At 38.4% G+C, this 16,798-nt stretch overlaps 1 protein-coding gene across 2 annotated transcripts in view; it reads left to right on the top strand.

The window, feature by feature from the left end:
- Positions 1-13,225: 13,225 nt before the first annotated feature.
- Positions 13,226-16,798, top strand: part of LOC5578811 — a 34,528-nt gene continuing 30,955 nt past the window's right edge. Inside the window, exons 1-2 of one of the 2 annotated variants that reach the window (XM_001657128.2) lie at positions 13,226-13,329; positions 13,439-13,632. In XM_001657128.2, coding sequence (XP_001657178.1) covers positions 13,496-13,632 — 137 coding nt within the window. In that variant the 5' untranslated portion in view covers positions 13,226-13,329; positions 13,439-13,495. The remainder of the gene's footprint in view (positions 13,330-13,438; positions 13,633-16,798) is intronic. The other variant, XM_011495453.2, reaches the window with a different exon arrangement.

A 16,798-nucleotide genomic window follows, 5' to 3' on the forward strand; every position in this document is an offset into this window, starting at 1 on the left:
GGGTGGAGTACTGTGAATAATGGAGAAATAAAATGGTGAAAAGTTGCACAAAATGAAATTTTTGGTTTCACAATATAAATACGCTATTACAAATGCTTGAGACACATGAATTTACACGCCGAACGAAGCGCTAAATGTTTTGTTCCTCAACAATGGCTCTGACTTGAACAAGGCGTTTTGACCTCTTCAAAACTGACACAAGCACACTGTCTTCGCACAAGTTTTCTAGAGCTTACCACCCTCTGCAAAAACTCTGCCTTCTACTTACACGGCTCACTCTGGAATTTCCTTGCTACAGGAGTTATTCCGTATGAGGCACAATATCACTGTTTTTCCTCGTCGCCAGCTTTAATGTTTCACTTGGTGTTTGTAGATTCACTCTTAGTTTTAACTTTCGGGATATAAAGGGAAAACGAAACTACGTGTGGTTTCTACCAGATCACAGAATCTTCTGCTGCTGGATATATTTTCGATTCGTTCTTAGCCTACTCAAAAATCGATCGGCTTTTCGGCCGTATAACGACAGGGGTTGGATCATTTTACCGAACGCGCTAGATTAGATTTGTACGCGGTACGCTACACACGCGAAATTGTTCTAATTTACAAAATGCATCGTTTCTACGAAATCATTTCGTTGTTTTTGTTGAGATTGTAGTGTCGCACCCGTAGGTAGAATATACGGGAATCGTCGGTGGTAGTATTTAGAGGTATGTTATGTTGTGCTTAGTGGAAATGAATTGTTGATACCTGGGTGAAATAAAAGAAACAGCAGTTGCTAGTTGAGTTATCAGTCAGTAGCTGTCTGCAGAGGAATGGACTAGCTTGTTTTCTTTGTGCTCAATAAGCTATCCTGGAATTGGAATTGTCTTTGTGTACTTCCAATAGTTTTCTGCAACGAAATGGTTTCGTAGACTTATTTAGTAATTTATCCCAGCGTATCGAATACTTCGTAAAATAAATTAACATGTTCGTAATATGAACATTTTCGTAGAATACATGAGAACTACATTTATCGATCTACGAACTTTTCGGTGTCCGCAAATTATCCGTACAAACTTTGAAGACATGGCTCTATACAATTAAGCATAATAAATTCAATATTCTTGCATGGTTTTAAACATTGGCTTTTTATATTCTTAAGAAGCAAGTTTGACACATTTCCGATTTCAAATTTTTGCAAAACCAAGCCAAATGTATTGAGGTGTCTTAAAGGGAGCTGTTTTTCGAGCTTTATGACGGCAGAGAAATGTCCACAGAACTCACTGGATTTGAACCGTATATTATTCTTTTTCCAGTCTAACTTGAAATCACTAACCTGTAGGTTACTTCAAATAACAATAGGACATTTGGATTCATCTATTTTAAATTTTAGGGATAACACATCTCCAGTATGACTAGGGGCTCTCAGGAAATATGTCTATGAATAATTTAAATTTGCTTATCTCAATAACAAGCAATCATTTCGAAATTGTTTAAAGTTGCATTTTGTGTTAACATATACATGTATTATAAAAGGTACATGGACATTGATTTTTCATTGTTTCCAATGCGAGATCATTTTTCCAATATTTAGCTGTTCGGATAATTTGCGGACACCCTGTAACCTAATCACTGAACTCCAACGGAAAAAACTCCAAGGTACCGTTTTGATTCATATTACGGACACTTAAGGCCTCAGTGAAGTACAACCCAGCTTGGACCATACAAAATAAATCATTCTGTATGATTTTTTAGCGTTATTGAGCGTCGGAAGCCCTTAACTTTCGTATGGTGGGTAAAGAATACGCGTCCGCAACTTGAATAATTTTAAATAAATCAAAACGTGTGGCCTTTTTATGGTTCTTATTCCGGACGCTCCCTCACTTTTGCCTCATATTCCGGACGGTTTGATTCGAATTACGGACAGCTCATGATAATCATTAATGGAACAGTCAAATCATCAATTGAAATCGTTCAACCACTTAAGAGACGTCTAAGGTAGTTGGGCATTATAAATTTGCAATGATATTTATGGAAAAAACCTAATAAAACGAGGTACCAAAATGAGAACTTTTGGACGGCGAAAATTGAAACATTTCGTGTGAAATGTTTCCCATACAAACGAGAGTGTCCGGAATTTGAAGCTGTCCGTAATATGAATCAAAACGGTACATTCAATTTGCATAATCTGTTGGTTTAGACATAGCGTGCAGTATAATAACTCTGGCAGGTAGTCGTCTCATCATCGAAGAAAGAATGCTTCGACTAACTTCAATCCAAAATCGTCAACGAGCAAATTCTTCTTTCGTTTGCAACCCTTAGTCACAAGTAGAAGGCGTTTACACGCACGCACTAAACAACGAATGTCATCACATAATTCAAGCATGATTTTTCAAATCGGCGTATCTAACACTCGGATGGTTTCGAGAAAAATGCGATGCAAAATATTGTAAAGCATTTTAAATCCTGTTTAAAATGTTTTGCATTTTTTCTATTGCGATGTCTACTATAAGTTGAAAAAAAGAACACTGTTTCTAACCACTATTAAACAAATCCGATTTGTTTTGAATTTAATTGAAAAACAGGTAAAATTAGAGAATAAACCCTTTTGCTTTGTGCTGCTCACATACACCATGGATGATTCGTCGATACCATACCTTGATTGATACATACACCTTGCTTGATGCGTCGGTTTGACAGTTCGTTTTGCACATCCGTCACGTCATATACACCAGTATTGTTTTGAAGTTGCACATACACCGGTTTGCAAATTCCCATAAAACTTATTAAACTTAGTCAATTCGTCAGTTTCAACTTTCAACGACAACGAATATTAGTTTCCGAATGTTTCCAATTTCAACTCGACTAAGAGGAGCACCGGACGAAGCCGTAAATAACAAAAGCAGGAGGAGAACAGTTCTTGTGCGAAATTTGGTGAGAAATATTGTCTTAAACCGAATACTGATGATGTTCCACATCAGTTTGCCGACCCGTCAGCTCGCTCAACTGTGGAAATCCAATTCTCTCGATTTCCAACATGTTTAGTGATTTGGAAACAGTATGACGTATCTGGTGTTCGAAATTTTATGTTTTGATTCTACATATAGGTCGCTTTACTATGAGCATATGTACGGTGTATGTGCTAGCATGAAAAATGTTGACAGTTGAGTCGCTTTGCAAACGAAGGGTGTATGTAGCCAAATTTAAAACACTGAGTAAAGTGCACATAGGGCATAATTTTAATTTATTTCTAAAAATCAAAAAATGGATGTAGGAATACTTTTATAGACACAATAGGTAGATTATGCGTTTGTCAAGCCCATGCAAAGCAAATCTCGATTTGTTTATTTTTGCAGATACGTCGGATTGAAAAGTTTGGCTTAAATTGTTTGTATTGGCAAAAGAAGCCGCTCTCCTTATGATTCAACAGTAGCACCGTTGGTAAGCGCATGGAGTTAACGATTCAGAGAACGTTTGTTCAATTCCAAACGTGTTTTATTTTTTCAAAAAATGCTAATAATCTGTCGAAGACACAATTCTTATTTTAAGTCGCCTCAGTGCTCCCGAACGAACATTCGCCCATAACGAAGGAATCTTTTTGTTCGTCATGACGCCGAGCCTATGTGACCCGATCTCTGCGGCAAATCGTCATCCGACGCCGGTTGAGTGACCATTCTTCTTTTAGTTTCGTCGCCGACTATTTCCATTTGACGGCGACGATTGTCTACCTTGGGACAAACGATAGCAATATAGGGGAACTAGGTGTAAAATGCGCCGTTGAAACAAAATGCGCCACCACAATATATCCTTCGATCATTTAATAAGATATCTCTATCAATTTTAACTCCTTTCACAGTAAAAACATTTCCCAATTTCCACATCAAAGCAATTAAAAAAATCGAAAACGGCAACCTTGGATGTAAATGACGTGGGACAAAATGCGCCATAGTCATTGGTTGCTCAGAAATCATCGAATAAATTAAAATTATGTCACAAAAACCTAACTCACACGAGACATGGAACTGCATAGTATCTGCTACATACATTAGACTTGGGAAACTAGCTATATTTTGCCACAAACAATACGTTTGGAATTTGGGTGTCACGCTATACCACGCTTTTTCAAAAATCTTAAATTTGGTTTCTAGAATTTGGTTTTTAGAATATCTTAGAAACTCATTTATGTAGTTATTCCGATGAGTCGGGAAAAAAGGCTATTTTTTGGGACACGTCAAGTAATCTTAATTTATTTGCACTGAAAATAATTTTAATTTGCATAAATGACTAAAATCTTTTATGCCATATTATATATGGAGAGTATTGGATAATTTAGAATGCACCGGATGTGGCCATTCAGACTTAATGCCCAGAAGAACCGGTCATAGATTTGTTGGAGAGCTGGCGTTACGGTAAAATGCTTCATGATTTCATGACTTTTGGTCATGGCGTATTTTCATAACATGAAAACACACCTTCCTCCCGAAATCATGACTCTTTCTTCTGTTTTAGAGTGCCGCATTAGACTGATGCAAATTTTGAAGTTTTTGCTCCCCTATGCTTAAACGATGTCAATTATGATAGAAATGATCCTCCCAAAATTTTAAATGATTCAGAAGAAATTTGGTTGTGCACACGCTATTTGAAGTTTATATGGAAATTACTATGGAAAAGGCAAACCTTTTGTGTTCAGTCCTCTAACAGCTCGTCATAATAATCTATGAAAAATTGAACACACTCATCTCATGTGGAAACTTTCCAGCCACAACTTTGCCGAAGACCACATTTTGATGGGCCGTAAGGATAATTTGTTATTAGTGATACCAAAGTCTATATCATGCTGAGATGATCATTCGATTACTTTCAGAGCAACACTGCTTTTTTGCTGTAGAACATAGTAGCCTGGTTACTTTGATCTATTCTTCCCGCCAGAAGCACCACTGTTGCCTGCCGAACAGTTGGTGAAGCATGTTACTTGCTAACCAACTTTATGATGATGAATAACAATTTATCCTGACGTCCAATCAAAAAGTGGTCTTCGGCAAAGTTGTAGCTGGGAAGTTTTCACATGAGATGACCCAAGTAACATTAGTAGCTAAACAACAGTTTATTCAGCTAAAATCTGCTTGAGAGTGATTTGTTCAGCTCTTATTCCACCAAAATGTTTGTTGGGGAGTGTGTTTACTTTTCCGTAAAATATTATGACGAAGAGGTAGAGGGCTGAACACAAAAGATTGGCGTTTTCCATAGTAATCTCCATATAAACTTCAAATGGCGTGTGCACAACCAAATTTCTTCCGAATCATTTCAAACTTTGGGAGGATGCTATTTACCATAATACACGGTGCTCCCCTGACCGTTATTATCAGAAAAAATCTTCATCAAATCTGTGCTCACCAGTCAATTTCTATAGCTATGCTGCATGTCTGGGCAAAATTTCAAAAAAATCGTAGGGCCCGTTTTGAAGTTACGCCCTTTTGATTGTATAAGTCTACAAATTCAAAGGAAATCTGAGATATTTCAACGGATTTTTGTTGGCCGTGATAATCAGAAGTAATAAACTATCAAAATTTGGTTCAAAGTAAATGTTTTTAGTTATTTGTAACCTCTGGGCGAAGTTTTGAATAAGAAGATCGTCGAAGTTTTGAGTTACGCCCTTTTTGAAGTGTAACTATTAAAATCATCAATTTCAAATAGATTAATTAGGCATTCTAATACCGGTAAGCATGTTCAAATGTTTTCAATGACACATTGCACTCACATGCCGTCAAAATCTTTCACAATCACGGAGAAAAAAGTATGGTCCAGTCAATCATATTTGCTGTCAGATCAATCATATTTGACATTGGATTTCAGTCAACCATACATTAAAATTGATTCAACAATATCTATGCTAGGTTTAACTATTTGGTATGATTGGTTCAACTACACAAAATAATTGAATCAACCATAGATATGATTGACTCAATATTAATATACAATCATGACAATGGTATTATTGTTGATGTTGTGTTGTCAAAACCGGCACGAATCTTCTTTATCGACATTGCAAAAATGCGACAAAATGTAAATAAAAATGGGAGCAGGAATTCCAATCACTATCTTGAGAGTGAGAGCGCATTAACTTACATCTACTCCAACATCGCTTGTTGGTAATCAGCGGTTTTTCGCTGTACAGCTCATAATGTTTAAAGGTAAAAATGTGCGGAAAGCTAAATCAACAATAATATAATTGAAATAATCATGTGATGGAAGACAGAAACAAACGCAAAAGCGATTGGGCAAACCATACTGTCAGTTTAGAAGCACCGAAAATATGCTTGTAACAATTGTATCCTGGCATGTTAAAGCAACTATCGGAAAAGTTATGTCAATCATGCAAGAATTTTCTGCGTGATTGACCGATTTTTCATAGGCTCAAGCGATATAAGGCATAACGGAGCCAATTTTATATCGTTATTATAAGTCATAAAATATTGTTATAACCCAACTAGCTGCCCCGGCTGTTCTGGCTAACTTTGTACTGCCCCAGAACTTAAACCTCAATTGCTGAGTAAAGCACTATTGGCCAAACTGTGGCACTCTAGACCACTATCAATACTTTTGTAATCATTTATAGCATACATTACAACATTAGGATTTTTCACAAATCTATAAATACCCGTAAGAGTTCTGGATCCTTGAATACAATAGTGAAAAAATTGAATAAATCAATCAACCCATTCTCAAGCCAACTCGTGAAGAGTAAGCATCAACACTTGAAACACGTTTAAGAAAAGAAGAAATATTCGGTATTGTTTGGATTCATTGATTTTAAAATCATAACGCTTGCAGAGCTTAATTCCACATATCTTCTGTAAAAATCAATACTCAAATCAAACCTCTCTTGGAAAGATTCCACCCCATAACCCCGAGTTTCATTTCCCTGAGAGTCATCACAATAAACGCACCAGTATGCTGAATGCTATTGCCCCGAATTTATATTTACCTTCAATGACATTGCCCCGTGATCAGGTATCAGGTATCAGAAGGCCGGCTCCAAAGGCACGTTCCCCACCAGTTGGGAGATTTGTGCCATCGCCATATTTGAGCCTATTTCATCATCTACCCGATGGGAGAGGAAAGGGAAGGGAAAGATGGGAGGAAATAGGAGTGGGGTCCCTTGAAGAGGGAAGATCGCATAAGCGAAATGAGAGCATGTAGGTCCATACCACAATGGGTTCGAACAGCGCCCTAAAAAGGGCACTGCAAAACGCATGAGCGTAAAGAGAGCCTATAGCTCATTACCACAGCGGGTTAAGAATAACAGAATGTCCTGAAGATTCAGGCCTCTGAATTCAGTTTCACTTAATAAGTGTTTACCAAGTAATTGGAATCGCATTTGCGCAAAAACTGGACAGTTACATATCAGGTGATACGAAGTTCCATAATCGGAGTCACAACTATCACACACAAATGAGTCAGCACGCTGAATATTTGCCATGTGATAGTTGAGTCGGCAGTGGCCTGTCAACGCTCTGACCAAGAGACTGCAATTCTGCTTTGACAGATTTGTTAAATACTTCGCCACCTTTGGAGATGGCTCAGTAATATACAATTTTGTTTGACGACACGACTCCAAACTATTCCAATATTGCTTGTGCTGAGTTGCCGCCCAAGAGTTTATCTGAAGCTTCACCCAGCACTTCGAAATTGGAATAGCCGGCTCAGGGCCAATGAAGTCATGCGATGCTCCATCGCGAGCTAGCTCATCAGCCAATTCATTTCCAGCGATGGAAGAATGGCCAGGTACCCATACAAGGTTTACAGAGTTGACTGAATTCAGTTCCTCAATTTGAGTTCGACATGCGATAACAAGCTTCGACCTTGAGTTGGCCGAAGCGAGAGCTTTTATAGCAGCCTGACTATCTGAACAGAAGTATATGACTTTACCCATTACGCGCTGTTGGAGTGCTGATTGCACTCCACACATAAGAGCAAATATTTCCGCCTGAAAAACGGTGCAGTTTCTACCAAGTGAGTAAAACTGATTCAGCCTTAGCTCACGAGAATATACTCCTGCACCAGCTCTACCTTCAAGAAGGGAGCCATCAGTGTAACATACTATATTGCTTGATATACTTCTTTCCAAATAGCCAGACGTCCACTCTTCCCGTGAAGGGAATTGTGTGGTAAATGTCCTGTAAGGAAAGTTACAAGCAATTGTGAGATCACTTGGAGCAAGGACAATTTTGTCCCAATTCACCAAAAGTGGAAACAACGAAGTGTGTGTAGATCTACGATTCACTGGATTTTTCTCCAGTAGATCCAGTACCCATAAACGGTAAGAGCAAGAAAGTGCTTCTTGTTTAAGATATATGTGTAGTGGCGCAACGTCGAAAATGGCCTCAAGCGCTGCTGTGGGAGTTGTAGAGAACGCACCAGACATCGCCATCAAGCACATCCTTTGGAGATGGCCCAATTTTGATTGGATTGTTCTCACTTCGCCCTTTTGCCACCACACAAGACATCCATATGCCAATATTGGCCGAACAACTGTTGTGTAAATCCATTTGATATATTTGGGTTTGAGGCCCCAAGTTTTACCAAAGGTTCGCCGGCATTGACCGAAGGCCATGCAAGCTTTTTTGACTCTGAAATCAATGTGAGGTGTCCATGAAAGTTTGGAATCTAGAATGACTCCAACATACTTTACTTGATCAGTCACATTAATCTCAGTGCCAAAAAGACGTAAAGGTCGAATTCCATCGCGGTTTCGTCTTTCCGTAAAAAGAACAATAGATGTTTTATTCGGGTTAACCGAAAGGCCATATTGGCGACACCAACTCTCGACTACCTGAAGAGCACTTTGCATCAGGTCGAATAGGGTGCTTATGCACATACCAACTATCAGAGCTAGATAGTCGTCGGCAAATCCATAAGTTGGAAAACCGCAATTATTGAGTTGCCTCAATAGCGTATCTGCTACGAGATTCCACAAAAGTGGTGACAAGACTCCCCCTTGGGGGCATCCGCAAACACTCAATTTTCGAATCGCTGCTTGACGCAATGTCGAGAAGAGATGTCGGTTTTTGAGCATTTGATGAATCCAATTGGTAATCATTGTAGGTAGCCCATGGTTTCGTGCGGCTTCCAATATGGCATCGAAAGACACGTTATCAAAGGCACCCTCAATATCCAAGAAAACATCCAAGCAGGATTGCTTCTGAGCGAATGCTTTCTCGATATCGTATACAACTTTGTGTAAGAGAGTCACAGTGGACTTTCCAGATTGGTAAGCGTGTTGATTCACATGAAGAGGCATGTTTGCCAAATAAACATCACGGATGTGATGATCGATAATGCGTTCCAGACATTTCAGAAGAAAAGAGGTCAGACTGATTGGTCTAAAACTCTTCGCTTCCTCATACGACGCACGTCCTCCTTTTGGGATAAACTTTACAGTAATATCACGCCAGGATTTGGGAATGTACCCGGTAGCAAAACTGCTTACAAGTAGCTTTTTCAAAACATGTTTGATAGACTCAAATCCCTTTTGGAGCAGAACAGGATAAATCCCATCCGCTCCTGGAGATTTGAAAGGAGCAAAACTATTAAGTACCCATTGAATCGATTCAGTAGTTACGATACTGCGAGCCGAGGCCAGAGACTCGTAACTACATGAAAAGACATTTGGTTCATCCGTAGATGCTATGTCCACACATCCGGGGAAGTGTGTATTGAATAAACATTCTAAAACTTCTTCATCGGAAGAAGTAAAGTCACCATTAGGTAAGCGAATTTCGTTCACTTGGAAATCCTTAGATTTTGCAAGAATTTTGTTCAACCGACTGACTTCACTCAAACTGGAAACATTTGTACAAAGGTTTTTCCAGCCGGATCGTTCAGCAGAACGAAGAGCCTTCTTGTAAGCCTTGCGAGCTGACTTGAACGACTCTGATCCAGCTGAACGGCGTCTGTTCCAACTCCTTCTACATTGTTTCCTGAGTCTAGTCAGATCGGAATTCCACCATGGGGTCCCTCTGGTAGTCTTTACAGACCGCAGAGGACATGCTTCTTCAAAAGCTTCCATAATGTAGGATGTTGTAGTATCAACGGCATCATCCAGATCACTTGAATTTTCAATGGACGGAGAATCACTAGAATTTTAAATGGACGGAGAAATTTGGTCGCAACCAATTCAATATAGAGTTCCCAGTTTGTTGACCGGGGATTCCTAAAACGCAAAGTCTGCGCAGATACATTTGAATGTTCAAAGAAGATGTAGCGATGATCAGATAATGATTCCTCATCTGATACATGCCAATTCGTCAACTCGTGACTGATTCTATTCGAGCAGAGCGTTATGTCTAACACTTCTTCTCTATTAGAAACCATGAAGGTTGGGCGATTGCCTATGTTAAATAATCCAAGGTCTGTACTACTTAAGTATTCCATCAGACTGGAGCCTCTCAAATTGATATCCGAGCTGCCCCAGATGATGTGATGAGCATTGGCATCACTGCCCACAATCAGCGGAAGGCCTTTTGTTACGCAGTGTACGACAACTCGTTTGAAGTCATCCGTTGGGGATGGTTCATCATGTGGTAAATATACCGAACAATAGACGTATTTCCTGTTGAGGTCACCAACAGAAACATCGATTGTGACAGCACATACATCTCTGGTAGTTAACTCAGAAATGAGTGTAGCAACGATTGCTTTATTAACGAGCACGCATGCGCGGGGCATGGAGCGCGAGTTTGCCCTTTCAAGTTTGCTAAAAGTAGCAAAAACTGGGTCAACAAGGTTACCTAGATAGAAGTTCCCTCTACGAAAGTAGGGTTCTTGAACTAGCGCCACTTGGGCTGCACCATTTTGCATGAGTCTGCAAAGATTGATCGTTGCTGTTCTTTTATGCTGAAGATTGATCTGAGCTAACCTAACCGTAGCCACTACCCAAACTAGGCAGGATTAAGCTTTTTGCAATCTCAGCACGAAAAAGACCAGCAACGAAAAAACCAGATCGGTATCTATTTAAAGTCGCCAAAGGCGAAAGAGCACAGAATACACTGTGTAAAACGCATAATGCGAATCCATATAGGTGATAATTTAAATTAAATGTCAACATATTCATAATCCCACCCTTGTTAAGCCTCAGGATAGAGACTGAAGAAGGGCAGCCGATTATCTCGGAGAAACACAAGGTCACCTGCACCATTGCTCCGGGTAGCACAGGAAGGACTCAATACTGTGGAGGGCGCCCTGGTACCCCACAGGCTCCGTTTGCGGTTAGGTTTTATTTAGACCCCCCTAACCATTCATTCTTAGGCACGGTACGCATCACACCATAAATTAGGGGTCACCTGTGAGGTGGACTTTTACCACCGGAACAGGCAGTCCGTAGTGTTAATTCTTAGCCAGTTGAAACAACCGCTACCGACACTACGCGGCTATCTAGGCTGCTCGGGAAAAGGAGGTTAATATTGATGATTAACTCCTGACGTGCCCAAGCAGCCATTCTCAAGCCAACTCGTGAAGAGTAAGCATCAACACTTGAAACACGTTTAAGAAAAGAAGAAATATTCGGTATTGTTTGGATTCATTGATTTTAAAATCATAACGCTTGCAGAGCTTAATTCCACATATCTTCTGTAAAAATCAATACTCAAATCAAACCTCTCTTGGAAAGATTCCACCCCATAACCCCGAGTTTCATTTCCCTGAGAGTCATCACAATAAACGCACCAGTATGCTGAATGCTATTGCCCCGAATTTATATTTACCTTCAATGACATTGCCCCGTGATAATGGAATTCGAAGTAAAGCCATTCCAGAAACTGGAACTCGAGGTGATGCTCTTCCTTCAAATTCATGATAATCGGTGAAATGGAATTGAGAGGTGTATAATTTAAAGAATACTTAACCTCCAGTTTTTGTTACCGGATTTTTTAATTATTCTGTGGCCATTCCATTAGTTCCATCGCAAACTGTGCCTGTGAAGTAAAGACTCACGCGCTGCTATAATAAGTGAAGACAAACGAAAATAAAGCATACTTTGCTAGACCAACCTTTTGCATGTTAAATAATCTGAATCGTGAGTTCATTGCTTCAACTATCCAAAATATTGTTGAATAAAAACTAATTTGGTTACATGAACAAATTGGCTCCGTAATGCCTTATATCGCTTGAGCCTATGAAAAATCAGACCATTGTAAAAGATTTTGACGCCATGTAAGTGCAATGTATCATTGAGAACATATGAACATTGGTAAGCATTGGTAAGCAAGTATTAGAATGCCTAATTAATCTATATAAAATGGTGATTTTAATAGTTACACATCAAAAAGGGCGTAACTCAAAACTTCGACGATTTTCTCTTTCAAAACTTCACCCAGAGGTTACAAATAACTAAAAACACTTACTTTGAACCAAATTTTGATAGTTTATTACTTCTGGTTATCACGGCCAATAAAAATCCGTTGAAAAATCTCAGATTTCCTTTGAATTTGTGGACTTATACAATCAAAAGGGCGTAACTTCAAAACGGGCCCTACGATTTTTTTGAAATTTTGCCCAGACATGCATCTTAGCTATAGAAAACGACTGGTGAGCACAAATTTTATGGAGATTTTTTTTTCTGATAATAACGGTCAGGGGAGCACCGTGTAATATAAATCGTTTAAGCACAGGGGAGCTAAAATTTCAAAATTTGCATCACTCTAGTGCCGCATTTTTACCCGTGTAAGCAATATCTATAAATATTCCCCAATACCCCCAAACGTTAGAAGGCTACATAGGTTGAGTAGTATTATGTCCTAAAACATTAAAGTCTTTATTCAAGAAATGGAAAATATCGAGGTGGACCAGCTTACAGACAATACCCCAAATACCATTTAATTCCACTAGATTTTGTTTCCTTTGATGAATACGCGTATTTCAACCTTAACTGATACAAACTCTAGTGGAAATAAATTCATTTTTTGTTTACTTACAAGTATTCTACTAAACAGCTCAAAGATTGAATATCAAAATAAATCTGCTTGAAAGACATTTAAATAGAATGAAAGCTTAAGTTAAAGAATAACTAGTGGTAACAATATTATTCCAAATTCGTTCCAAAAATTGTCGCGCAACATTCTCATCTCCACATGCTAACCTATGCTCACCACCCACCCAAAGAGCCGCACATTGCCGCCACACGCAATGCGACATCTCTCTCTGCGATGTGGAGATCTCCGCACAGACATTACACGCGGATGCTTCTCTATAAATAAAGGTGTAGCATCGAGTTTTTTGCCCAGTCTCGATAATACAGACGTGTGCGACCCATAGCTCAGACCCGCAGCAGCTCAGTGTCAGACAGTTCAGAAGGTGTGTGATTTAAATTTTTCGGAAGCTTTGGGGAAAGATTGGTGGTGGGCGTTATATGAAACCTGAGCTGGTTTTTAATTTTGTGTCTCAATCTTCGGATATCTTACAGCAGTGCTGAAGCGTGATTAAGTGATTAAGGTAGTGCCGCAAAGTATCAAAGAGCAAAATGAAGCGACTGTTGGTGTTTGCTGCCCTGGTGGGTCTCTCGATGGCCCAGTTCCCGAACGGCCGGGTACTGGAAGCTCCCAATCCGCAGCTCTGTGCCAACAGAATTATCCACGAGCGGGCTCCCGATGGCAAGGGGTGAGTTTTAGACATGATTCGAGTACGGATGAAGGGGATCTTGCGTGTTGAACTGCTTGGTGACTTCAATGAGAAGACGACGAACGTGCTGAACGGTTTATTGGGTGATCTTTCGCGGGAAAGTGAATTTGGCGAGAATGAAACCATTGTGTGGGCTTCAATGGAGATCTTATATTTTGATGTGGATTGAGTGGATTATATCTAAATAATGATGAATGACTGTGGTCTCCGTAATGGTGCGAAATCTTTCTGATGTGCGAAGAAAAATCGAGAAGGTCGTTTGATTGACATGAAATTGAAGAAAGCTACGGACTGATAAAATATCTGTATCCTGGCTTAATCGTGTTAGTTTTTGTGACATTATTGATAACAGCTATTTAAGGTGAAGAGAATCAAAGCCATACTTCGAATCTTCCGATCGATTAGTCACTCGCTGATGGTGACCAATGTATAAATTTTCAGCATGATCGGTTCTTTAAATTTATGCTTTTGCAAATTTAATATTTGGTCTCGATTTATCTTCACCTTAAAAGAAACGTTCACGACTTCATTCTGAATTTTATGAAAAAAAAAAAAGTCGAATCAACAGCATTCGCTTTAGAGCGGCAAATGGTTCTATACATTACTTGAGCCCTGTGTAACCGAATTTACGACGAATTAATTATCTGTTCACAATTTATGATATTTTTCCTTTTCTGCCCTTAACTACATATTTGTAACATTCGACAAAAGCAGGCATTGTGTAAAAGGAATACCAAGTGGTGGTATGGGAAGAAACGTAAATTTCTAAAAAATACCAAGAACTCAAAAGTGCTTATTTGAGACAGAAATTTAGAACAGCTAATATTTCATGTTAGTCAGAAAATAATTCTAATAGAAATTTCACTGCTACTACATTACGAGGCTTATGTATAATCTCAATGTGACTGCTATGCGGTTACAATAACCAATGTGACAATACAACTAGATGTTTTTTTTTTAATTTTATAGAACAATCTCACACATTTCAGTAAGTTCCTTCGGAATCTCACTCAATAATCATTTTGGAATTCCATCTAGAAATCTTTGAAAATGCTTAAAAGTATTACAGAAGAAACCTGCTCATAATTCTATTAAAAATCCGTTAAGTGTTCTGAAAAAAAAACGTTACATAGCGTTATGTTGTAATCTTGCTCAGGATTCTAGAAAAGTATGTATTGAATTCGTTGAAAATCTTGGCTATGGAATCCTGGTAAAAATCTATGAGAATCTTACCAATGCTAAATACTGCTGACAAGAAAAGTAATCGCCTATCTAGATGCGTGGGAAATTACTTGCATGAAATGGTCTAAAAAATCACATTTGTTTGATCGCAGTTGAGAAGAAATGTCACTTCAAATGAGGCTCTCTGTAGGAAATTTCTTGAAACAGCATACCTAGTTTTAACCGTGAAAGTCGTGTCCAGAATTCTAGAAAAACCCTGTTCAAGAATTTGTGAAAAGACTGCCTTTCTTATAATCCTGTCAAGGATGAATGTTGAATGAATTAATGTCGAAGGAAGTCGGGGTAGAAAAATTGTTGAAACATCCAGAATTTGAATCATTCATAAAATTAATAATCTAAGCAGGTAAAAAAAACACAAATAATTACTCTTCTAAGGTTAAAAAAATTGAATATTAAATAGGTTTAGTATGTTCTAACTTCGGGTTAGTAGAATATTCAACGAGCAAAATACGAGATGAATCTTCGAACCCTCCGCGGGCCGTACGTTGGGCAGCCCTGTTCTAAATACTTTTATGGATGATGTCAAACATCAGTTGGAATTTAATTAAATCATTTTTCAGGTAACTAGCTCCGGAAATTTCTTTGGGTATTCTGAATCAGTCAAGAACTTCTAGAGAGTGTGCTGTGGGAGCTCTATAAGAATTACTCTGCAAATCGTCAAGAGGAGTTTAACAAAAACCCAAAGCAAAATACTTACATACTTCTATTCTGATATAATCTCTGTGAAAATTTGCTGATATGAAAAAAATCCTTGATGCTTGGAGAAGTTGGTGGTGTTAATTCTGGAATTTATCAGCATGGGGATCGATGAAAGAATTCGGGATTGATTTCAAGTAAAAATTATGGCGACATCCAAAATAAACTACCAGCAGTAATGTCTAAAGCAACATCTTAAGGATATGTCAAGGAAAAGTTTAAATGAAAGACAAATAGGCCTATCCGTCAAGATAAACTGAATATTAGAATTAAAAGGAATTTGCTCGTCTTAATTAAAAAAAATAAAATAAGATTGTTTACGTTTGTTAACATCTTCCATAATAGGGTAACCAATATATTTTGGACCTCTATATATTTTGGACACCCTGGGCCATTTTCCTGCAAATTTCCCAGTTTAAATCGAAAGACCAACTCAATTCGCATGCCATTTGGAAAGATAGGACTATTCCGCACTTGCATCAACCGCCTTTACATAAAAAATGTGTTTATTTTATCTGAAATATAATTTAATTAAATCGGTTCATCCATGCAACCGTTACAACACGTTACACACAGAAATTGAAGCCGTCAGAAATTTTTCAAATGTAAACAAAAACGTTTTTCAAATTTATGCACTAAAAGCGTAGAATTTCTTCGGTTTTCCATTGTCAATCGATTGGTTAGACTATGGGCAAGCATATAATACAACCAGTGTCGTGGACTTTGTCGCCAAACGGTAAAAAATGCCGGGGGTCCAAAATATATACTTTGAGGGTCCAAAATGTATTGGTGTGTCCAAAATAATGAAAAACAGTGCTTCACAATTCAATTATTTTCGACATTTTTTAGATCCTCCATGATCGTAGGGGCATTTTTATCTCGTAGGGGAAGTTTTTCTCTACATTTTGGCATGTTCTTTGACTTGGTTAGGCTGTGTAATTAATTAATTGGGACAAAAAACTAAAATCACTTCCTTAGGGGGTCCAAAATACGACCGTTACCCTAATTTAACGTTTCATAAATAAAGGGTACAGACGTTGTGTATAATTATCGTTTTCGCATAAAATTCGTGGAGTAATTTAAAAGTTAGTTCAAAAATATGAAAATTAGAGAGCTAGGGCAAGAAGCACATGTTAAGAAATATCGGTTCAAATCACAGCTGATAAGCACGATTTCAAAGATTGTTCCAGTGAACTATGGGCCAGAA

The sequence above is a fragment of the Aedes aegypti genome, chromosome 2, assembly GCF_002204515.2.
Source record: "Aedes aegypti strain LVP_AGWG chromosome 2, AaegL5.0 Primary Assembly, whole genome shotgun sequence".
Taxonomy (NCBI): Eukaryota; Metazoa; Arthropoda; class Insecta; order Diptera; family Culicidae; genus Aedes; species Aedes aegypti.